We start from the raw sequence: 25,614 nt of genomic DNA on the forward strand, positions 1-25,614 counted from the left end.
AAAAAAAGTAACTACTTATGGTGATATTCATGTTCTTACCATTTTAACTTGTTTCTAAATGGAAAAGATAACAAATTGGAATATACAATAGTCTTAGTTTTAAGTTTTTTTTCTTTGTTCCAAAGATCACTTTCCAGTCTTGGCTGCTGGATACTAAATTTCCGAGAGGGATTTAATGTACACTAGCTAAAGTGGAAGATTATTTGGCAGTTAGTATAAATTTATATTTACATTTAAACCAAATACTTCAGAAACACTTTTTTGAATGTCTTTTATATCAAACTAGAGGCCTGGTGCACAAAAATTTGTGCACTTGGGGAGTAGGTGCGGGGGGGGGTCCCTCAGCCTGGCCTGTGCCCTCTCGCAGTCTAGGACCCCTCAGGGGATGACCACCTGCTGGCTTAGGCCCGCTCCCCAGGGGATTGGGCCTAAGATGGCAATCAGACATCCCTCTGGCAGCCCGGCAGCCCTTGGGGGATGTCCACTTGCCAGCAGGGAGAAGGCCTAAACTGCAGTCAGACATCCTTAGCGCTGCTGAGGAGGCAGGAGAGGCTCCCACCACCACTGCTGTACTGGCAGCCATCAGCCTGGCTTGTGGCTGAGCAGAGCTCCTCCCATGTGAGAGCGCCTTGACCACCAGAGGGCAGCTTCTGCATTGAGCGCGTGCCCCCTGGTGGTCAGTGTGTGTCATAGTGATCAGTCATTCTCAGTCCTCCTGCTGTTAGGGTCAGTTTGCATATTACCCATTTACTATATAGGATAGAGGCCTGATGCATGGGTGGGGGCCAGCTGGTTTCCCGGAAGGGTGTCCCGGATCAGGGTGGGTGTCCCACTTGGGTACCTGGCCAGCCTGGATGAGGGGATGATGGCTGTTTGCAGCTGGTCACACCCCCTTCAGGGTGGGGGTCCCCACTGGGGTGCCTGGCCAGTCTGGGTGAAGGGCTGAGGGCTGTTTTCAGGCTGGTGGGTGACTGAATCTCCCAGCCGCTCCTTTTTTCTTTCTTTTTTTTATTCTGGGATTTATTTACCTTCTATAGCTGTCACTGGAGCTGAGAGCTGGCTCCAGCTCTGAGGCCGTTGCCGGCTGAAAGCAGCTACCGGGGGTTTGTTTAGGTTCTATAATTGCAACATTGTTGCATCCGGAGCTCAGAGCTGGGCTGCGGCAGGCGGGGAACCTTGGCTTCCTCCTTCACTGGTGCAAGCAAGCCTCCTGTTCGCTTCAGCTGCCTGGCTGCCGGCTGCCATCTTGGCTGGCAGTTAATTCGCATATCTCACTGATTAGCCAATGGGAAGGGTAGCGAAGTTACGGTTAATTACCATGTTTCTCTATTATTATATAGGATCATATGCTTATAAATAAACTAGAGGTTCAGTGCATGAATTCATGCACCGGTGGGGTTTTTTGGCCTGGCTGGCAATTGGGCCGATCGGGCCATCTTGCCTAATCCTAATAGGCGGGATCAGGGCAGCCGGGGAAAGGGACCGCGGGAGGTTGGCCAGCTGTGGGAAGTTGTCTGTGGGAGCACAAAGACCACTAGGGGGCAGCTCCTGCATTGAGCATCTGCCCCCTGGTGATCAGTGCGCATCATAGCGAGTGGTTGTTCGGTTGCTTAGGCTTTTATATATATAGATTCCATGATTCAAAGATACAATAATAACTTTAGTCCCCCTCTCTGCCTTCTTTCAACTCTTTTTATTGTAATTAAGAAAAATATTTATCACTCGTTACATAAAGCATGGGTTATCAGCAAGTTCTTGGTGACACTGTCAAATGCAACTTACCTTTAGAATGAGGTTGTTCTTGCCAAATGTTTTCTGCAAGTGAAGTTTCCCTATAAAGAAAATTGTTTTAAAAGATGTGCTTACTACTCACAGAAAGAATTTTTAAGTTTAGTAGGCTTGCTCTGGCCAGTTTGCTAAGTGGTTAGAGCATGGACCTGCGCACCAAAGGGCCTCAGGTTCGATTTCTGATCAAGGGCACATACGTGGGTTGCAGGTCAATCCCAAGCCCCTGGTTGGGGCTTGTGTGGGAGGCAACCAATTGATGTTTCACTATCTCCCCCACTCCTTCCTGTCCTCCCTCTCTCTCTCTCTCTCTAAAAAAAAAAAGAAAAAAAAAGGCAATGGAAAAAATATCCTTGGGTGAAGATTAACAACAAAAAGCCTAGGAGGCTTTTTTATTACTCTTTTTCACTCCTGGATGAAGAAAATATTCTAGTACTGTCAATCAAAATTCTTTAAAAAGATGGAACCTTCAGTCATTATAGCCATTATAGAAATAAGAGAGGCCTGGTGCAAGGATTCGTGCACATTAAAAGTAAATTAATTAGAAGGTAGCCAGCGGGGTAGAACTGGGCAAGGCAAGCTGGACATGCCCTGGAGCCAACTTCCTGCAGTCCCTCCCCGGCCGGCCACACTGGGGTGGCACTGGGGCTCAAAGGGCATCTGCGGAGTGAGTGGGGTCCCTCTGGCAGGTGGGGTTCCTTGACCTGGCCTGTGGGGATTGGGCCAAAACTGGCAGTCCAACATCCCGAGGGGTCCTGGCATGTGAAAGGGCACTCTGCAAAGTTGCTGTCGCTCAACAGCTCCTGCATTGAGCGCCTGCCCCCTGGTGGTCAGTGTGCATCATAGCTACCGGCCAGGTGGCCGGTTGCTTCGGCTTTTATATAAAGACTAGAGGCCAATGCATAAAATTCGTGCAAGAGTAGACCTTCCTTCCTTCGGCTACCATCACCAGCTTCCCTCTGGCACCCAGGACCCAGGCTTCCCTCGCAGCCCAGCTTTGTCCAGAAGGTCATCTGGAGGGACATCCAGTCTAATTAGCATATTACACTTTTATTATTACAGATGTTTGATAAAAGATGTTAAGTTACTTTAACAGTATAAGCAGATTACAAAATGGTAAACTCTCATGTGTTTGTCTTTTTTTGTTGTTGTTAATCCTCACCAGAGGATATTTTCCCATTGATCTTTTAGGAGAGAACGGAAGAGAGAGGGAAAGACAGAGAGAAACATCGATGTGAGAGAAACACATCGATTGGTTGCCTCCTGCACACGTCCCGATCAGGGCCCGGGCTGGGGAGAAGCCTGTAACCAAGCAAGGTATGTGCCCTTGACCGGAATCAAACCCGGGACCCTTTGGTCCGTAGGCCAACGCTCTATCCACTGAGCAAAACTGGCTAGGGCTCTCATGTGTTTTTAAAAAAATGTTTTTATTGATTTTAGAGAGAAATAAAAGGTAAGGGAGAGAGAAACATCAATCGGCTGCTTCCTGCACACCCCCTACTGGGGATAGAGCCCACAACCCAGGCATGTGCCCTGATCTGGAATCAACCTGACCTTTTGATGCATGAGATGATGCTCATCCAACTGAGCCACAGATGGCAGGGATAAACTCTCAGTTTTATAAAACAAAACAAAAACAATGTTAATAGTAATCATCTCTTGGTGGCAGAAATGGGTAGTTTTGCCTTTTAAACAATTATTTATATTTGATTGCTTCTATAATGTTTGTTAGTTTTTAATAGAAAAAGTTATTACCCTGTCCTCCCTCATCAGCATCAAAGTTTATGTTGTGACAGAAACTTGAAAAATCATGTCTTGATACTACAGAAGTCAAAGAGACTTCAAGTCACTAGAGAGTCAGAGGTTGGTTGTAAATGCCTTCCCATAAGCATCATCCTTTCCACCAACGTGGTCCTACCTGGCACAAGAGTTTACTGGACAAACAGAATTGGACACAGTCATTCCTGGTGTTTCCTGAGATTCGGAAGCAATTTGCAGTTCAGCTGTCTCTTTTGTAGGCATCTTTTCTTCTTGCTGTTTGCATTAAATAAACAAAATCAATTTGTCCCCTCTACCTAGAAAATGCTACCTATTTTCAATCTTTAGTTCCAAAATTAGCTTTATCATACTTTCCCCCTAGATATCCACCAATAAGATAAAATGTCTGTTCCACAAAAGTTCTTTCCAATAATTTATGTTCCTAGTACCAACTGGCACTGTTATCACATTGTTTGCGGGTAGTTTTGATCGCACGCTAACAGGTGGCGTGGGCCATTTTTGCTAATTTTTTGCACAAATGGCAACGTTCAGTAAAATTACGATAACTTTAGTTTACGTATTTATACGTTACCCGCATTCTACCGCTAGTCTATAAAAAACGTATTAATACGTGTCCCGCGCTCTACTACACTGGTAGAACGTACAAATACGTAAAACGTATAAATACGTTTCCCGCATACAATGTGTTATGAGAATTCCAAGCATATACTGAATTTCTTTAGTTAACCCCATTTTAATGGAGAATGAATAGAAAAAAAGAGCTAAAATTAGAGGTAACAAAACAATGGTTTAGAATATAACTAAGAAGTTAATAAATTGTTTCACATGCCACTAATTCAATTTGAAATCACTGGTTAAATTACTTTCCTGTTCAACTCTGCTGTTATTAACAATTAAGGAACTACAGAAAACTCTAAATGGGGGTTGAGGACTTTTACCTTCTATGCTTTTACATTGCATAAATTTGTTTCAATAAACTTTAGTTTCAAGTATTAAAAAAAAGAGAGAAGTAACCTGATCACCCGCTCTTTCTTGCTGAGTAGTCTGAATTTCTTTTAGCTTCTTCTCCATCTCTTCAATTTGTTTCTGCATTTCTGCTTTCTTTTCTGCAATGATCAGTAGCTCAGCTAGAAACAATAAGGTTGGCTGAGGCATTTACTCCTCATAGCAATTTACTCTGTCAAAACTGTGTTTGGGTTTCATGTCCTCAATATTATAGATGTGAATGATATAAGTGGTGCAGAACCCTTAACTTGAGGTCTCATTTATTCAGTCAGTAAAAAATAAAGTACCTACTACATGCTGAGCACAACTCTGAGCATTTACATCTCAGTGGTACATAATGCAAAGTCCTTGGTCATGTGATGCTAAAATTCAATTTGGGGGAGACAAACACACACACACATTAACATGAAAATCAGGTTTAAAAATAAAGTAAAATAGGTGATGTGAAAATATGTGACTGAGTATGGGATGGAAGTCAGGGGCTATTTAAGGCCAGTGATGAGGGGAGATCATTATCAGAAAGAGACATTATAAAGCTATAACCTGAATAATTAGGGGCCAGTGTTATACAGACCTAGGGAAAGATTCTAGGCCAAGAGACTAGCTGGCACAAAAGCCCTAATGAAGGAACAATATCATTGTGCTCAAGGATCCAAATGAAGGCCAGCATGGTATGCAGTATGGTAAGAGGGGAAAAAGTAAAAGATGGGGTTGGAGAGGTAAGCAGAGGCCAAGTCACATGGGGGTAAAGAGTTTATATTGCATTCTAAAATAATGAAAAACAATGGGGAATTTTAAGTAAAGAAGTGACATAACCTGATTTTTAAAAAAGATCATTTGTTGTGAGCAAAGTGGATTGTGTTAAGCCCAGAGTGAATGTAGAAAGTCTAGTTGTAGTTTGAGGTAACAAAACAATGTAAAAGATTGTGGTTTGGATTAATAATGGGAGTGGTGATAATGTACAACTACCTTGTTTCTCTCTAGGCCCTACCTGTGGCTTCCTTATTTCTAGTATTCCTACCTGATAGCAAGTAATCAGAAACAATCTTTGAAGCCAGTTTTTAATAGTAACAAGAAACCACTTCATTATAGGCATGAGGCTTTATAAGAATGCAATCTATACATAGCAGGGGAATTACATGTTCATGAATTAGATTCAGAGGCCAGCTTAGGAAATGAGTATTTAAAAAGCCTCAGAGGCCTTCTCATCTATTCAAATACCATCTAACCCTAACATAGGTCCTTCTTTGGCTAGCTGAGAATAAAATGTACTTTCATTTTACATCTATATATCTGGTATAAGCTAGACCTCTCCTAAAGAAACAGAAGTTTTTTGTTTGTTTTATTCATGCTGTTTTCTTTTAATTTTTTAAAATTTTGAGGTATAATTGACATTACTATGTTAGTTTCAGGTACACAACATAATTATTCTATATTTGTATATATTGCAAAATGATCACCATAATAAGTCTAGATACCATCTGTCACCATACAGTTGTAAAAATTTTTTCTTGTGATGAGAACTTTTAACATTTACTCTTTCAAAAACTTTCAAATATGCAATACAACATTATTAATTATAGTCACCATGCTATTCATTACATCCCTAAGACTTATCCATGTTGTTTCAAATAGTAAGATTTCATTCTTTTTTTGTGGCTGAATAATAGTCCATTACACACACACACACACACACACACACACACACACACACACATATATCATTTTCTTTATCCATTCATCTATTGATGGATACTTAGGTTGAAGGAAACACTAATTTTTTTATCTGAGTACCTATTTAGTTCCTTTCCCAGCTCATTAGGTTACCCTCCTAGCCTACTTCTTTGTTAGGGTGGTTCCCATTTTTTAAAAGTCTCAACCATCTCCTTGCTTTCTAACCATTCCCCCTCTCCTACCTATATACATAGGTTCCATTTTTCAATACATTTATTTGAACCCAGAGCACCTTTGTCAATCTTGATATAGTTGATATGACAAATGAAGGCCATTCCAAACTTACTAACAACAGTATGCTTTATAGAAGTTTGCTTCTAACTTGTCACCTGGAACTCAGAAATTATTTTTCCACAAGTAAATTATAAGAAATGGTCAAATTTCCCAGCTAGCCTTACATATTCCATATCCACTTTCCATAGTAGGTTATTCTGGATATCTGTGTACAAAGAAATATTTCTTCTTTCTTCATATAGATCCTAGTCAAAATATCTAAATGGATGAACTTTACTTTTGGACCCTCCCCTACCTCCTTTTCTGTGCTATCCCTTATCTTCTAATGCCTTAAGCTCCAAATACTATACTTCAGTATTTTTCAGCCCATTCAGCACTACCTCTTGCCCCAAGTACTCTAGATTCCAGAACAGAACTGCTACCCATTTTCCCAAAATTCTAAATTTCTCCTTTTACAGTAAAACTTTCCTTAATTTAGAAAGATACTGTCTTTAAGAAATAATACAAATAAATAACATCTAAGTGACTGAGTATGTTAGCCTAAATGAACCCTGGGAGAAATTCCAGGTAGAGTATCAAAAGTCAAGTGAAATATTTCAGGCACGATGAGGAAAGTACTTAACGGTGAGGCATGGCATGTACATGTATGTATGTCGGGTATCATAGCTGTCTGCCTATTACAATGGTAAATATGAAATGTTCCTACAGTTCAGGGCTTCCTCTCTCCCTTTACTTTTGAACACAGACTTAGTTGCTTAGTTTTTTCCCCTCAGGGGTCTCATGGAAAGCAGCAATGGGAGATCAGCTTAAATAGAAAGAGAAACAGTAGAAACCATAGAAACATCACAAACATACAAAAATAAGGCAATTTTCCTCAGACTTAATATACTAACCCTTCCTACATCCAAGTTAAGTTATTTTGACAAATGTAAATAGATCAATACACATACCTTCCCTTTTCTCTTTTAATTTCTTACGGAAAACTTCAGCCCGGATCTCTTCAAAGGAGAACTCCCCCACTCCTGCATAAATCTTCTCCTTGCAGTACATCACCTTGTCTTTTTTCTCCTCAGACGCTTGCTGATGGCTTTGAACTCTTTGCAGGAGATCACCTTCTTCCTTTCCAGGCTTTCTTGTGCTTAGAATATGGTTTATACTGGGTTCAATTTTACATGGTGTCCTAAAAGAAGCAAAATAATTATTATTCATCATACAGATTAAATGAGTTATTTTTTACATTTTGATAAAACACAAGTACAATGTCAGCAGCAAGACTAAATGTGATTGATTTTTAAAACAAAAACAAAACACTAAAGGTTGAGAAAAGAGCCTACAAATAATTTACATTGGTTATCAACAATCATGTTCTAAGTACTATGTTATGATTAGGAAGAAAATTAGCCATAAGTTAGGGTCATCAAACATTTATATTCCTTATAGTTAAAAAATATATATATAATCGCCCTAACCGGTTTGGCTCAGTGGATAGAGCATCGGCCTGCAGACTGAAGGGTCCCAGGTTCGATTCCGGTCAAGGGCATGTATGTTGGTTGCGGGCACATCCCCGGTAGTGGGTGTGCAAGAGGCAGCTGATCGATGTTTCTCTCTCATCGATGTTTCTAACTCTCTATCCCTCTCCCTTCCTCTCTGTAAAAAATCAATAAAATATATTTAAAAAAAGAAAAAATATATATCATAATACAATTTCTTTGTTTTTTAAAACTATGTTTTTATTGAATTCAGAGAGAGGAAGGGAGAGGGAGAGAAACATCGATGATGAGAATCATTGATCAGCTGCCTCCTGCACGCCCACTCTGGGGATCAAGCCCACAACCTGGTAATGTGCCCTGACTGGGAATTGAACCGTGACCTCCTGGTTCATAGGTCGACGCTCAACAACTGAGCAACACCAACCAGGCCATGATACAATTTCTTAATCAAACACAGTATATGAATGGAAATTAACCTATGCAATATACCCATTTCCCACTATGTAGCACCCAAAAGAATTGGGGTTAGGAATACAGCAGTTAGGGAACTGATGGTGTGAAGTTCAAGGTTCTCAGCTGAAGGGGAAGAATGAGAGTGGTAATATAGGTTTGAAAAGAATGAAATATAAAGTACCCCAATTAGGATAGGTCAGATGTTCTCAATCCCGGGCAGGGTGACTTTATAACTTTTATTTTCTTATATACCTTGTCACAAGACACCTGGTCCTTATCCCAGTCCACTGAATCAGAGCCTTTAATGGTAGGGTCCAGCATCTATATGCTTAAAAGGCTTCCTCAATGCCCTAACTGGTTTGGCTCAGTGGATAGAGAGTCAGCCTGTGGATTCAAGGGTCCCAGGTTCAATTCCAGTTAAGGGCATGTACCTTGGTTGCGGGCACATCCCCAGTAGGGAGTGTGCAGGAGGCAGCTGATCGATGTTTCTAACTCTCTATCCCTCTCCCTTCCTCTCTGTAAAAAAATCAATAAAATATATTTAAAAAAAAAAAAAAGGCTTCTTCAACTTGCTTAACTTGAAAAATTGTTTTTATGAAAAACCCATATAAATATCGTACTTAATGATAAAAGATGGAATGCTTCCCCTGCTAAGATCAGGAACAAGACAAGAATGTCCATTCTTGCCACTTTTATTTAAATTGAAAGTTCTAGCCAAGGCTATGAGGCAAGAAAAATAAGTAAAAGGCATCCAGATGGAAAAGAAAGAAGTAAAGTGATCTATATTTATAGATGACAATCTTATGTATAGAATATCCTAAGAATTCACCTAAAAACTATTAGAATAAATGAATTCATAAAATAAGTAGGATACAAGATCAATATATAAAAATCAATTGTATTTCATATACCTGCAATTAATAATCTGAACATAAAATTAAGAAAACAATTCCATTTATAACAGCATCAAAAAGAATAAAATATTTCATAATAATTTTTTAAAGGCAAAACTATAAATATATAAAGATCAGTGGTTGCCAGGGATTCATAAGAGGGATGGATAAATAATGTAGAGAGAATATTTAGGTCAGTGAAAATATTCTGTATGACACTATAATAATGGATCTATGACACTCATTTGCCAAAACCCATAGAACTGAGAAACACATTAGAGTAAAATCTAATGTAAGCTATGAACTTCCTATATAATAAAAGCCTAATATGCTAAATGTCCAGTCATCCGGTTGGCCATTCAACCAAAGCATAATATGCTAATAATGATATGCTAAGGCTTCTCAACCGCTTCCTATGACGTGCACTGACCACCAGGGGGCAGATGTTCCAACTGGTTGACCAATAGCTATGATGTGCACTGACCACCAGGGGGCAGACTCTCAATGCAGTGTGCTCCCACAGGGGGAATGCCACTCAGCCAGAAGCCCGGCTCATGGCTGGCAAGCACAGCAGTGGTGGCGGGAGCCTCTCCCGCCTCCGCAGCAGTCAGACATCCCCCAAGGGCTTCGGACTGCAGGACCCCCCCCCCCCAAGTGCATGAATTTCATGCACTGGGCCTCTAGTTAGTTAATAATAATGTATCAATATCCTTTGTCAATTCATAACAAATTGTTAATTCATAATAGGAACAGCTGAATGTGCACAGAGGTGGGGCTAGTATATAGGAACTCTTTGTACTTTCTGCACATTTTTTCTGTAAAATGTAAACCTAAACAGTAAACCTAAAACTGTTCTAAAAAATAAAGTCTAAGGGGGAGAGATCAACCAAAGGACTTGTATGCATGCAAATAAGCATAACCAATGGACACATACACCAGGGGGGTGAGGGCATGAACGGGTGGAGGGGGGAGGCAATGGGGGGATAAGGACACATATGTAATACCTTAATCAATAAAAAATAAAATATACTCAAGCAAAATAAGAAAATAAAGTCTACTAATTTTTTAAGAGTGCAAAACTTGTATTCTGAAAACTATAATAAACACTGTTGAAAGAAATGAAAGAAGATATAACTAAAGAAAAGGCATTCCATGTTCATGGATCTGAAGATATGATATTGTTAAGACAATAATATTCATTATCTTGATTTACAGATTCAACACAATCTGAATCCAAATCCCAGCTGCCTATTTTGCAGACATTGACAAGCTGATCCTAAATTTAATATGGAATTTCTAGGGGACTAGATGGTTAAAACAATCTTTAAAAAGGACAAAGTTGGAGGACTTAAACTTCCAGATTTCAAAAGTTGTCATAAATCTACAGTAATTGAGACTGCTTGGTACTGGCATAAGGATAGATATATAGATCAATGGAATAGACTTAAGAGTCCAGAAATAAACCCATACATTATGGTCAATTGATTTTCATCAGGATACCAAGACTATTCAATGGGGAAAAAAGTTTTCCCAACAAATGGTGCTGGAACAACTGGCATCCACATGCAGAAGAATGAAGTTGGACTCCCTCCCTTCCTTATACCATGCACAAACATTAGCTAAGAATGGGTCACAGACATGTAAGAGCTAAAACTATAAAACTCTTGGAAGAAAACATAGGAGTAAATCTTTATGTCTTTGGGTAGGCCAAGTCTTCTTAGATACACCACCAAAAGTACGAGAAATAAAAGGATGGACTTCTATCCAGAATACATAAACTCTTACAACTCAACTATAAAAGACAGATTATCCACCCTTTGTAATACTTTAAGCAATAATAAAAAAAAAAGACAGATAATCCAACTGAAAAATAGACAAAGGATTTGATAGGCATTTCTCTAAATAAGATACACAAGTGACCAATAAGCCCATGAAAAGATGTTCAACATCACTAACCCTAATGAGATACCATTTCACAAAGGCAATAACAAACAAACAAAAAAATTGATAATAAGTGTTAATAAGGATGTGGAGAAATCGAAACCCTCATTATGGCATTGTAGAAATATAAAAAGGAGCAGTCTCTTTGGAAAAAGTTTAACAGTTCCTCGAAATATTAAGCATGGAGTTAATACATAACCATCCAACTCCCCTTCTAGGTATATACCCAAAAGAAGTGAAAACATATCTACACAAAAACATATACAAATGTTCAAAGAAGCATTATTCATAACTAGAGGCCCGGTGCACGAAATTCGTGCACGGGGGTGGGGGGACCCCTTAGCCCAGCCTGCACCCTCTCCAATCCGGGACCCCTCCGGGGATGTCCGACTGCCGGTTTAGGCCCAATCCCAGGGACATCCCTCTCACAGTCCAGGACCACTGGCTCCTAACTCCTCACTTGCCTGCCTGCCTGCCTGATAGCCCCTAACTGCCCCCCCCCCCCCTGCCAGCCTGGTCAACCCCAATTGCCCCCCACCCACCCACTGGCTTGGCCACCCCTAACTGCCCCCCTGCTGGCCTGGTCACCCCTCACTGCCCCCCCTCCCCCGCTGGCCTGATCGCCCCCAACTGCCCTCCCTGCTGGCCTGGTTGCCCTCAACTGTCCCCCTTCTGGCCTGGTAGCCCCACGCAGCCTGCTGTTTGGTAGTTAATGTAATGGCATCCTGTACAATTTGCATATTCCTCTATTATTAATATAGATAGCCAAAAATAGAACAAAAGGACTTAAATGTCCAAAGACTGGCTATTCTAGACAAGTTCAACAGTATAATGTGACTATATATGGGGGAGAAAACTGGAGATATTATTAGAGGTAAAATCATAAATGGTCTAATAATTTATGTTAAGGAGTTTGGGTTTCATCCCATAGGTTATGGGGAGCTAGCAAGGGACTCTGATCAGGAAATGACACAATCAGATTTGCATTGAAGATCTGTGACATCATAAAGAATGAATGGGTTGAGTAAAAGCAGAGGTAATTAGGTTGCAGTAACACCAGCAAAAAAAAAAAAAGAAAAGAAAGAAAAAACATTTGATCCATACCACCTGGAGGTGGCTGAGTGTGATTTGGTATAAACCTTCTTCCACCCCCTGCCTTGGGATGAAAAGGATCCAAGCACCAACCCAGTTCCCAAGTCCTCAGATGGCTCTTGGGCCCCATCCCATCAGGAAGTGGGGAGGGGAGGTGAAGCTATCCATCTCCTACAAAAACAATAAACTCTTCATCATGGTGATGCATATTCGGGGCTTGCAACGGCTCCTGGATGGGAATGACACTGACCCCTACGTGAAGATTTTCCTCCTTCCTGACCCTCAGAAAACCATTATGAAGAAAACCAAAGTGGCTCAAAAAACCTGCAACCCCACCTACAATGAAATGCTGGTGTATGATGAGATCCCCAAGGGAGACCTGCAGCAGCAGGAACTACAGCTGAGTGTGCTGAGTGAGCAAGGATTCTGGGAGAACCTTCTCCTTGGTCAGGTGCAAACTAGGATCTGCTGGTTCAAAGTATGATCTTGAAGTCATGAGACCTCGTGAGCCCAGCAGAGCCCTGGCCTGGACCTCGTGCTGGTGATGGAGCTGGTGGAGAGGACTCTCCATGCATGACTTGTCTTTTCCTTGTGAAGGGGCAGAGCCCTTGGCCGGTCTCCTTGCTGTCCAGGTGGATGAGGCCTCGGTGATAGGAGTAAGAAGCTCTCTGCCATCCCTTCCTCTGCAGACTGAGTTTGAGTTGGTTGTTAATGAACAGGACCTTGGAGGCTGTGAGGTTGCAACAAAGTTTTAAGTTTACCTTGTGTCAAGGGAGCAATGTGGATATCTTCTTCTTCTTTTTTGTAAAGAGAGACAGAGGAAGGGAGAGAGAAACATTGTTCGGTTGCCTCCTGTACTCACCTGGACCAGGGATGAACCACAACCTGAGTAAGTGCCCTGACCAGGAATTGAATCTACCACCCTTCAGTGTGTGGGAAAATGCTCCAACCAACTAAGCCACACTGGCCAGGGTAGATATCTTTATTTTATTTTTTAAAAAGATTTTCAAGTTGATTTTTACAGAGAGAGGAAGGAAGGGAGGAGAGAGAGAAACATCGACGTGAGAGTGAAACACTGACCAGGGCTTTAATTTTATTTTTTTAAAATGAAATAGTAATGTTGTCCAAGCCTTGTAAGAAGGGATTCACATATGCTTCAGAAGGCAAAAAGAGGAAGGCTATTTGGACTTTTTGTATGATTAAGGTTCTTACTGGACTTTTTCCCTAGGTCTGTGTGTGTTTGTTTTTCTCTCTATAGGAATTATTTGGGGAGGTGCCCAGTGAGTCCTCCATTAGAGCTCCCCTCTCTAAGGACAAGTCCGGGAGGAGCAGGAAGGGCTGAGTATGCTAGACTAAGGTCTGTGCTGCCAGACTTTCTGGTTTTGCCCCCAAAGGAGAGCAATGTGATTCCTGTGTGTGTAAGGAAGGGCCTTTCTTATGGAGTTCTGCAAAGGACCTGTATTCAGGAACTAGTGCTCTTTCGGGGGGCTGGGGGGAGGCTGGGGAGATTTTCACTTGTCTTCACCTACTTTGCTAGGACTTGCCCTGAATATGCCTTCTACCCCTCCATTCTCTCACCCTTCTGGTCCCTGTGAATATGCCGGGGCTACTCCTTCATGGGTCACTCTCGTCATTTTTCTCTGTGGGATAATATGATGCCTTGGCCCTTGATTTCTTTCACCCAAGGGCATCTGGGTCCTGGGAAGGGCACTCCTAGGCTGCAGATGCCAACATGGCTGCCAGCTGGATAATTCTTGGAAGCCTTTCCCATAACCCAGCACTCCTCTTGTGCTGCTTCTCCCCCAAGCTCCATTTCTTTCACATTTTTAATAAGAATTTCCCTCATTCTATGGGGCCATAAATCTATGTAATCTGGAGCCAAAGGGATGCCTTATCTGAAGGAAAGGGGCATGGGGTCCCATTAAGACTTATTTTTCCTGCCCTAGTTGGGTGGGTCAGTTATTTGGAGTGTTGTCCTGTGCACCAAAAGGCTGAGTGTTCCATCCCAGCATGGCATGAGCCAGGGGCGGACAACTGATCAATGTTTCTCTCTCACATTGATGTTTTCTCTTTCTCTCATCCCTCCCCCCCCACCTCATATCCAATAAAAACATATCCTCAGGTGAGGATTTAAAAAACACCAGAACTTGTTTTATTTCCAATGATTTTCTTTGTTCTCAAGGAGGCTGGATTAGAGTGATGATTGATCCCCTGGAGCTGGGAGGGAGAGAATGGGACTCTTATATCTTAACTAGAGATCTGGTGCACAAAATTCATGCACGGGTATGGTCCCTAGGCCTAGCTGGCAATCAGGGCTGATCGGGGGCTTCAGGCTGCTGGCTGGGGCCTTCCTTCATTCCGCACCACCCCCTGGTGGTCAGTGCATGTCATAGTGAGCAATTGAACTCCCGGTCTCCTGGTTGACCTCCCGAGGGGACACTTAGCATATTAGCCTTTTATATATATACTAGTGGCCCAGTGCACAAAATTTGTGCACAGGAGGGTTGGGGTGTCCCTCAGCCTGGCCTGCACGCTCTCCAATCTGGGATCCCTCAGGGGATCCCTATGGAATCGGGCCTAAACCGGCAGTCAGACATCCTCTCGCAATCCAGGACACTGGCTCCTAACTGCTCATCTGCCTGCCTGATCGCCCCTAACCACTCTGCCTGCCAGCCTGCTTGCCCCCAACTGCACCGCCCTTCTGGCCTGCTTGCCCCTAACTACCCTCCCCTCCTGGCTTGATCGCCCCTAACCACCTCTGCCTCAGCCCCGCCACCATGGCTTTGTCCAGAAGGTCTCCTGGTCTAATTAGCATATTACCCTTTTATTAGTATAGATAGATACTCCTCATTTCCTACCACTTGGATCTGAAATTCACTCTTGTGCCTCCAAAGCATTATCTTCCTTAAAAAATGGGGGAGAGAATTTGAATTTCTTATTAATGTTTTAAACTAGAATAGGCTGGATGTGCCCCATGATTGTGGAACAGAGTTAATGGGGGATACTTTTGAACTGTTTGTCCCTCCTCAGCTTCCTCTCCAGCTCCAAGGATCGGAAATTCCCCCTTTTGCTGATTCATTCCATTAACTGGAGAGGAAGAAACCATCAGGTGGCAAGAAAGTTTAAACTTTTTTTTTTTTTAATATATTTTTATTGATTTCAGAAAGGAAGGAAGAGGGAGAGAGAGATTGAAACATCAATGATGAGAGAGAATCACCAATCGGCTGCCTCCTGCATGCCCCCTACTGGGGATTGAGCCCACAACCCAGGCATGTGCCCTCGACCAGAACTGAACCTGGGTCTCTTCAGTCCACAGGCTGACGCTCTATCCACTGAGCTAAACCAGGTAGGGCTAAACTTTTAGTTTGTTTGTTTAATTGAAAACACCAAGGATAAAGCTGACTGCTGTGGGGAGGGGTAAGGGATGTGGGGAACAAGAATGAACCTCTCTAGGTGAATTGACCATAGATGTGTTACTGGCTTTTTGCCTGTAGCTCTTTCTTTTTTTAATCCTCATCTGAGAATATGTTTTCATTGCCTTTGAGAGAGAGAGAGAGAGAGAGAGAAAGGTAGGAAGGAAGTAAGGAAGATAAGTAGGAAGGAGGGTTGATTGGTTCCCTCCTGGATGCACCCTGACTGGGGATTCAACTGGGGATCAAACCTGCAACCTAGATATTTGCCCTGACTAGGAACAGAACCTATACACAACCTTTCGGTATACAGGACAATACTCCAACCAAATGAACCACCCAGCCAGGGCTGCCTGTAGTTCATTTTATTTTGATCCTCTATGCCCCTGATTTAAAGAGGTCTGTGTACTGTACCCACTTCCCAGCTGTCCTTGTATCTCCTACTTTCTCTGGAATTTTATTTTCTAATAAATGACATTTGAGAAAAACAAAATTATCATAAAAAAAAACCACGATAGTAAAATTTGTTGTTTTTTCTTAAAATATATTTTTTTATTGATTTCAGAGAGGAAGGGAGAGGGAGCGAGAGATAGAAACATCAATGATGAGAGAGAATCATTGATTGGCTGCCTCCTGCACGCCTCCTCCTGGGTGTAGGAGGCTGCAACCTGGGCATGTGCCCCTGACCGGAATCAAACCTGGGACCCTTTAGTCCGCAGGCTGGTGCTCTATCCACTGAGCCAAACCGGCTAGGGCAAAGATGGTAAAATTTGATTGTTGCAAGAAATTAAAATATAGTTATAATGGTTACTGCTAGGCAACATCAAAAGATAAGTGGAAAACTAGAGGAAAATATTTACAACTCATATTACAGAGTTTTGCTGGTTTTCTTAATCTATCAAGAGTTCTGAAACATATTAAGAAAAACACAAACTAAACAAAAATGTTATAGAAAAGTCAAACAAGACATCCATGAAAGAGTTTAATGAAAATAGAGTTGAACATTTTCTATACCATATTTATTCTAACGTAATTGTTTCTAAAAAGTAATTTGAAACATTAAAAAAATTAAACACCCATAAATATTTGTTATCAACTTTTTCAGGTAATTTTTTATAAATACTCATTATTTTCTTAAGAACAATCTCCTGCCATGCCAGTTTGGCTTAGTGGTTGAGTGTTCACCCATGCACCAAGAGGTTGCCAGTTTGATTCTGGGTTTCAAGCTCAATCCTCAGTAGGGGGTCTGCAGGAGGCAGCCAATTGAAGTTTCTATCTCTCTCTCCCTCTCCCTTCCTCTCTTTCTAAAATCAATAAAAAATATATTTTTAAAAAAGACTAACCTCCCTAGTGATGAGCTCTTAACAGACAGTATTTTTGCTCTAAATCTTATCTATTTTTACTCTGCTACACTACCTACCGTATAGTAGTAGAGGGTTATAGATTAGTTATTAGTTAAGTTGCACTGGGGCACAAAATACGATCTAGGATTATAATGCCACAATGTTATGTATTAGACTAAATCTCAGACTGCCTGATTATCTAGTCAGCACTCTTTCTTACAAACAGAAATGCTAAGGACTAGGAAGGAAAAGGAAAAAATATTTGGAAGGAAAAAGCAGGATCAGAGGAAACACTATCATAATTTCTAATTCCTGTCAATAATAAAAGTAGAACATCTCACTTGAATCACAGTGGTTATCTTTGACGTATAACAATGTAAATATAAACCTATTAAGTTTATTTTTCAGTAAGAATATTACCAATGGTCTTTCAGCCCTAACATGCTCAAAGGAATATAGACATAAAGGAAATACAAAACTTTGGTTACTTTCATACTCACAAAGATGAAAATACCTTTGGGAATTAGGATAGGTACCTCTGCCCACGCTTAATAATTCCCACCTCAAAAAATCAAGAAATCAAACTCACATAACAGGCTGCTGTGCAGTCTCTTCTACATATGGAGTAAAACTGGGCAGCATGGAGGGTACAGCTGTCACAGAAGCTATATTGTCATGAGGCTGGCAATGAAGAAAATGAAAATTACCATGGCTTTACATTCTGACACAAAATATGCAAACCATGCCTAATTATGCAAGAATTTTTTTTTAAAGATGCTAAAAATACTCCTGTAATCTAAATCTGAAGTCTTTTTTTATGTTGGCAAAGACACTGGATCAAAGTAAGAGTCCTTACCCTGTATTCCAAAGGCCTGCCTACGTTCCAAGGGCCCGCTTGCAGCTCATTTTCTTTGGCCCTGGACACAGGGGGTGCTATCCATGGCTGGACTGTAGATTTAGACAGCTCTGCTATAGAGGCCTCATCAGCATTTTCATCAAAAACAGTAATTCTAGAATTACTCTGCATGGGTTGAGGAAGTGGATTTTGGAGTCCTCTGTTCTGGTTTGAAGCTAGGAGAAAAATATTAAAACCATGTAAAATTTTTAGTTATCCAACTCAGATGCCAGATAAGGTTACTTCTGCTACCACAGAATCAAAGAGATTTTAAAAGATAATTAGTACTTTTTTAATCCAGTGTTTGTTACCTATATTCTTGCTCCTTTCCCTCACCTACAATCTTTTATTCATAGATATCAAAAAACCCCACCAAATTCTGTATCTTCCTTCAGTCATCATTCTAACATTGTCTAGTTTTATCAGAGACTAACCTAACCTGTCTTCATTTTTCAGTTTAAAATTTTCTGTCAATGGAAATCAGTTGAGACATACTGAATCTAATGAAGACAAATTAAAATTAGTCCATTTATTAGGAGTGCTCTCTGTTGTGGGGCTACTTAATACAATCAACCTTCATCATGATATGAATGAAATGTTCTTTAGGACCATATCTCTCTTATACTCTAATTGTAGGATCGCCAAGAAACAGTCTAAATATTGGTAAGTTGATACCAAGAAAGGGTAAGAGATTTTTAAAAAATATTCTCATTTACATGTCTAACGGCTATAAATTTAGTTAATAAAAGCTTATTTGCTCTCTGTACCTTTTGTTCAATGTTGCTATGAACATAAAATTTACCTAAAAAAAAAAAAGTGAATTAAAAAAAGCTTATTGTTGTTCATCTTTAGATGTAAATACAAAGAGAGCCCAATTTTTGGCCCCAAAAGACTACAGACCGTGTTAATACATTCTCTGAGGCTCTGGACATGTAAACTTTATTTTGACAAGACATATCTTTTTTCGACTAACAACTCTTAAACTCAAAAACTTTTGATGCTTCCAATATTTTTTTAAAAATTAAGACACAAAATTGCTGACAAGTTTTGGTTTTTGTGTACATTGTGATATCAACTCTCCTTAGGCTTCCCTCTTTTTGCTACCTAGTACTCAGAATACTAGGACAATGTCTACATATATATTATCTCTTTACATAATTTGCCTACCACCTGAGACTAAGAATTTCCCATAATAACATTTAACAAACATACCCTTGAGAGCACCTCCTATACGGCTGATGGGAGCTCTTGCTGTCTTTTTCCCTTTGCTTTTTAGTTCAGCCAGTGTACTTCGTTGTGGTACAGAGGACCCCAAATCTTCCTCCTCCTCTTCTTTCTCAAGTACCAACAGAGTTTGCCGAGTCACTCGAGCTTGGAATTGTCTAAAGTAAAAAATGAACAATTAACCTTTGGTGAGAAGAATACTACTCACCAGATTCAAAATTCTAATTTGTTAAAACAAACAAGGGAGAAGGGTAGAACAGGAGAAGAAATATGTAGAAAAAGCCCAAAGAAAGTGTTTATTCTCTTAGGAGTAAAGAAAACCACCTTGAGATCAGAGAAGGTTTGGGCTAGAATGATTTAACACCCCCTTTTTAAATGTCCAAATTTGACTAATTAAAAATATTCTGAAGATCACCATTACGTTGGTCTGAGGATAAAATCAGGGTAACTAAGATTACAGAATTTATTCAAGTCAGAGTTTCCCACCAATTTTTTATTATAAAACTTAACGTTAACAAGAGTAAGTACCTAAATACCCTTCATGTAGAGTCACCAATTGTTAACATCTTGTCACATTATTTTATCACTGCCTTTATGTCTCTTTCTCCATACACTGCCCCCAACATGGAGTATGCCCATGATAGCACGTACTTCTCTCTCTCTTCCTTCCTCCCCCTTCCCCTCTCTCTGATTAGAACTAAAATCTCTAGATATAATACAAAAAAGCAACTGAGGCCTCTGAAAAGTAAACAAAAGCAAGTGAACTGTGGAGAGGAGACAAACTTCAAGAAATAACCCACATGGGGTTGTTTCCTGTTTGTTTTCCCTTCTCTTTTTTCTTGTGGTTTTGAATTGTTGCAAAGGTGGTGTGGAAAGTTAAAACTCCTAGAGAAACCTCATCTTTCTGGCCAGAGGACTGGGGAAGGGGGACTCTGAGGACCAATGGGTATGGGAGAAATAAGGGAGAGGATGAGCTGAAGGAAGAGGATCTCCTAATTCTGTACAGGAATTGACACAAACCCTAGAGGCCTAGACTCACTCCTCAGTTATGTATGCACAGGGCAGAACCATGGCAGAACAGAAAAGGCTGTGAGAACTGAACTATAATATAAACCACTGCCCAAGTCCCAGAACAACCAATGAGCAACACACATGAGATAGAGCCCTAAGGTCTTGAATATTTAACAGACATTGAAATCACTAGCCACATAAGATGAGAAAGAACTTGAGGCATCTGAATACTGGTTACCTACTAAGACATTCAACATTCTCCACAGAATATTAACCAATAGGGCCCAGAGTCTAATAACATATAGTATCATTATAAATGTCCAGGATATAATCTGAAATTATTTGACACACAAATAACCAGGAGAATGTGACCAATTCTCAAAGAAAAACATAATTAAGAGATACTAACAATAAGATGACACAGGTGCCCTAGCTGGTTTGGCTTAGTGGACAGTGCATGGGCCCATGAACTGAAGGCTCCCAGGCTCGATTCCAGTCTATAGAGCACGTATCTTGGTTGCAAGCTCAATCCCTGGACCTGGTTGGGGCCTGTGTGGGAGGCAACCAATCAATGTGTCTTTCTCCCATCAATGTTTCTTTCTCTCTGTCTCTCCCCCTCCCTTCAACTCTCTCTAAAAAAACAATGGAAAAATATCCTCGGAGGATTAACCAAAAGAACACACACACACACACACACACACACACACACACACACACACACACACACACACACACCAGATGACACAGGTGTGCTGGGAGTTTTCAGAGATTTTAAAGCAGCTATTATAACTATGCTCCTTGAGATAAAGGTAGAAACATTTGAAAAGTTCTTAACAGAGACACAGAATATATAAAAATAATCAAATGGAAATTTAGACCTGAAAAACACAATTATCTAAAATAAAAAATTTACTGGATGGACTCAATATCCAAATGAAGAGGGCTGACAAAAGAGTAAACGAACCCGAAAACAAAATCAATAATTGGCCATTCTGGAGAATAGAAAGAAAAAAGGTTTAAATTTTATTAAAACAGGGACTGAGCTTCAGGGACCTGTGAAACAATTATCAAAAGGTTTAACATAAAGGACTTATATGCAAGCATATAGGCCTAGCCAATGGACATAGACAACAGGTGGGTGAGGGCATGACTGGGGGGGACGGGGGAAGGGGGGGTAATGTGGGGATAAGGACACATATGTAATAACTTAATCAATACAATTTTTTTTAAAAAAGGTTCAACATATGTATAACTGAAGTCTCAGAAGAATAAAGAAAAAAATATAGGCTCAGAAAAATATTTTTTAAATCATGACTGAAAACTTTTCAAAATTTGTGAAAGGTATTCATTTAACAAAATTTTAAAAGCCCATTAAACCCCAAATGGATTAAATTACATCTAGACACATCACAATCAAACTGCTGAAAACCAATGTTAAAGAAAAAAATCTTAAATGAACCCCAAGAAAAATCAACACATTATAGTCAAAAGAATCAGAAGAGCTAAAAAGAACAGTTAGAGAATTCATATTACCTAATTTCCAGATTATAAAGCTACAGTAATCTAGATAACATGGTATACACTAATGAATATACAAATCAATAGAACAAAATAGAGTAACAGAAATAAAACTACACAAATCATCAAACTGAAACTGATTTTTGACAAATGTGCAAAGGCAACATAATGGAGAGTCTTTTCAACTGCAAAGAACTTTGACCCAAATCTTATACAAAAATTAACACAAAATTGCCCTAACCGGTTTGGCTCAGTGGAGAGTGTTGGCCTGCGGACTCAAGGGTCTCAGGTTCAAATCAGGTCAAGGGCATGTACCTTGGTTGCAGGCACATGCCCAGTAGGGAGTGTGCAGGAGGCAGCTGATCAATGTTTCTCTCTCATCGATGTTTCTAACTCTCTATCCTTCTCCCTTCCTCTCTGTAAAAAATCAATAAAATATATATTTTTTAAAAAAGAACACAAAATGGATCACAGATCTAAATGTGAAAAGTAAAACTATAAAATTTCAAGATGAAAACAATGGAGAAAATCGTTGTGACTTTTGGCTAGACAAAATTCTCAGATATAACAAAAGCACAATCCATAAGAAATAACTAATGTCAGACTACTTCAAAATTAAAAACTTTTATTCTATAAAAGACATTGTTAAGAGAATGAATAGACCAGAGTTAAGCTGGGAGAATGGCTTACAAATCACTTATTTGACAAAAGACTTGTATTCAGAATATATAAAGAACTTGTACACCTCAAATGCATTATGCTAAATGAAAGAAACCAAACACAAAAGGCTATATATTTTATCATTCCATTTATATGATATTATGGAAAAGGCAAAACTGTAGGGTGAGAGAATAAATCAGTTGTTGACAGGAGTTGGGAGTGAGAGTAGGTGTTGAGCACAAAGGGATAGCATGATAGAATTCTATGGAGTGGTGGAACTAGTTTACTAGGGTATTATGATCATGGTAAAGGTTACCTGTCTCTTTTCATTTGTGAAAACTACTTATAATACACTACAGCATAGAATGAATTTTACTGTACATTAAATATGCCTTTTAAAAAACTGAATAGTAACTAAGTAAACATGCCAATCCATGGAGAGTACTTTATTAGATGCAAAAATGACCATTTATAGCCACTAGTCATAAAGAGTTAAAACAAGTTCTAGAGAAGCATTTTACCGGTGCTGGGATTGTAATCTTTCCAGTGGTGTAGCCTTCCGTTGAATCCCTTCCTGAAATATCATATCTGCTTTCTTAAAGTTTTCTCTAGCTTCGTATTCTTCAGCCCATGAAATATAGAACTGAGCAAGTGAAACGGCAATCCCTTGGTTGTGTAAATAACTGTACATATCCAAAGGCTCGTTGCATAAATGCCCCTGTAACAAATTAAAAGCATTAACAACCAATTTCTATTCACTTATTGTCTATTATGTGCCAAACAATCACTGGAGATACTATCTGTAGTTTCTGCATTGAAAAAAAACATAACTATCTATCTATCTACACCAGGGGTGGGCAAACTTTTTGACTCGAGGGCCACAATGGGTTCTTAAACTGGACCGGAGGGCCGGAACAAAAGCATGGATGGAGTGTTTGTGTGAACTAATATAAATTCAAAGTAAACATCATTACATAAAAGGGTACGGTCTTTTTTTTTTTTTTTTTTTTTTTAGTTTTATTCATTTTAAATGGGCCGTATCCAGCCCGCGGGCCGTAGTTTGCCCAAAGCTGATCTACACTAATAAAAGACAAACATGCAAATTGACCATACCTTTGCCATGCCTTAAGCCACGCCCACCAGCCGATCAGAGCAACTATATGCAAATTAACCCAACCAAGATGGCAGCCAGCAGCCACGGAGCTGGAGCAAGCAGGAGGCTTGGTTGCCCCAATGATGGAGGAAGCCAAGCTTCCCTCCCACCCGCCCTGGACAGCTCTGAGCTCCTCTCAAGGCTACAAAGTTTCAATTATAGAAGGTAAATAAATCTCAGAATAAAAGAAAAAGAAAAAAAGGAGAGGCTGGGAGCTTCCGTCACCGGGGGGGGGGGGCCCTTGGCCAACCTGAAAAGGGCCTTCAGCCCCTCACCCAGACTGGCCAAGCACCCCAGTGGGGACCCCCTACCTTAAAGGGGGTGTGGCCAGCCTGAAAACAGCAATCAACCCCTCACCCAGGCTGGCCAAACCTCCATGGGGTGAGGGTCCCCACTGGTTGGGGCTTGACGAGCCTGCAAACAGCCATCAGACCCTCACCCAGGCTGGCCAGGCACCCCAGCGGGACCCCCACCCTGATCCGGGACACCCTTCAGGGCAAACCAGTTGGCCCCCACCCGTGCACCAGGCCTCTACCCTATATAATAAAAGGGTAATATGCAAACTGACCCTAACAGCAGAACAACTGGGAATGACTGATCACTATGACACACACTGACCACCAGGGCGCAGACACTCAATGCAGGAGCTTCCCCCTGGTGGTCAGTGCGCTCCCACTGGGGAGCTCTGCTCAGCCACAAGCCAGGCTGACGGCTGCCAGTACAGTGGTGGTGACAGGAGCCTCTCCCACTTCCTCAGCAGCGCTAAGGATGTCCGACTGCAGCTGAGGCCTGCTCCCTGCTGGCAAGTGGACATCCCCCGAGGGCTCCCGGGCTGCCAGAGGGATGTCTGACTGCCAGCTTAGGCCCAATCCCCCCCAGGGAGCGGGCCTAAGTCAGCAGGTGGTCATCCTCTGAGGGGTCCCAGACTGCGAGAGGGCACAGGCCAGGCTGAGGGCACCCCCCCAAGTGCACAAATTTTTGTGCACAGTGCCTCTAATATCTATAATAATAAAAGCGTAATATGCTAATTAAACCAGACAACCAAATGACCTTCCAGATCTCCTGGACAACCTTCCAGATGAAGCTGGGGCTGCGAGGGCCAAGGCAAGCCACTGCACCTGTGAGGGCCGAGCCTTCTGCATGAATTTCATGCACTGGGCCTCTAGTATATATATAAAAGGCTAAGCAACCGTTGGGCCGGTAGCTATGACGCACAATGACCACCAGGGGAAGATGCTCAACGCAGGAGCTGCTGAGCTGTGGTGACTTGGTAGCGGCAGTTCTGGGTGACGCACCCCGGAACCAGAGAGGAGGGAGACCAGTTCCAGGGTATGTCACCCAAGAACTGCCCTCTTGCAATCCGGGACCCCTTGGGGGATTTCAGAGAGCCGGTTTTGGCCCGATCCCCACAGGCCAGGCTGAGGGACCCCGCTCACTCCACAGACGCCCATCGAGCTGCAGTGACAAGGCAGCAGGCTGGGGAAGGACCAAGGGAGGTTGGCTCCAGGGCGTGTCCAGGTATCTCGCCCAGTCCCACCGAGCTGGCCACCTTCTAATTAATATCCTTTCAATGTGCACAAATCCCTGCACCGGGGCACTGGTTATAATGTTGTAAGGATGATATTGAGAGAACCTAAAAAGACAAAAGAGGACCTACAAAGAGAACAGAAGAGATTAATTTGTGAGAAAAATGAAGAAAGAGTTCAAGAAGGTATGATATTTGAGTGTAGCCCTAAAGGAAGAATAGACTCACATCAGGTAGAGAATGGGAAAGGAAGGGCACTCTACGCATAGAGAATTGTTTGTAGGGGTGTAGGCAAGATAGGAATTTGGAAAAAAAGGTGGGACAGGTCTTGAATGTCAAGCTAATCAATTCTGAATTTACCTTAGGGTCAATGTATGTGTTTTGGGGTGGGAGAGTTATATGACATGGTTAAATCTGTATTTTATTCTATTTTTATTTTTGTTAACCCTCACCTGAGGGTATTTTCTCC

At 41.2% G+C, this 25,614-nt stretch overlaps 1 protein-coding gene across 2 annotated transcripts in view; it reads right to left on the minus strand.

The window, feature by feature from the left end:
- BUB1B (BUB1 mitotic checkpoint serine/threonine kinase B) overlaps positions 1-25,614 on the minus strand; it is a 74,734-nt gene that overhangs the window by 24,220 nt on the left and 24,900 nt on the right. Inside the window, exons 5-12 of one of the 2 annotated variants that reach the window (XM_059704981.1) lie at positions 22,989-23,185; positions 19,267-19,436; positions 18,016-18,230; positions 17,749-17,840; positions 7,488-7,717; positions 4,579-4,670; positions 3,704-3,819; positions 1,783-1,832 (exon numbers count right to left, since the gene is read on the minus strand). In XM_059704981.1, the coding sequence (XP_059560964.1) occupies positions 1,783-1,832; positions 3,704-3,819; positions 4,579-4,670; positions 7,488-7,717; positions 17,749-17,840; positions 18,016-18,230; positions 19,267-19,436; positions 22,989-23,185 (1,162 nt within the window). Of the gene's footprint in view, positions 1-1,782; positions 1,833-3,703; positions 3,820-4,578; positions 4,692-7,487; positions 7,718-17,748; positions 17,841-18,015; positions 18,231-19,266; positions 19,437-22,988; positions 23,186-25,614 lie in introns of both variants that reach the window. The other variant, XM_059704972.1, reaches the window with a different exon arrangement.

Source organism: Myotis daubentonii, chromosome 1, assembly GCF_963259705.1.
Source record: "Myotis daubentonii chromosome 1, mMyoDau2.1, whole genome shotgun sequence".
Lineage (NCBI taxonomy): Eukaryota > Metazoa > Chordata > Mammalia > Chiroptera > Vespertilionidae > Myotis > Myotis daubentonii.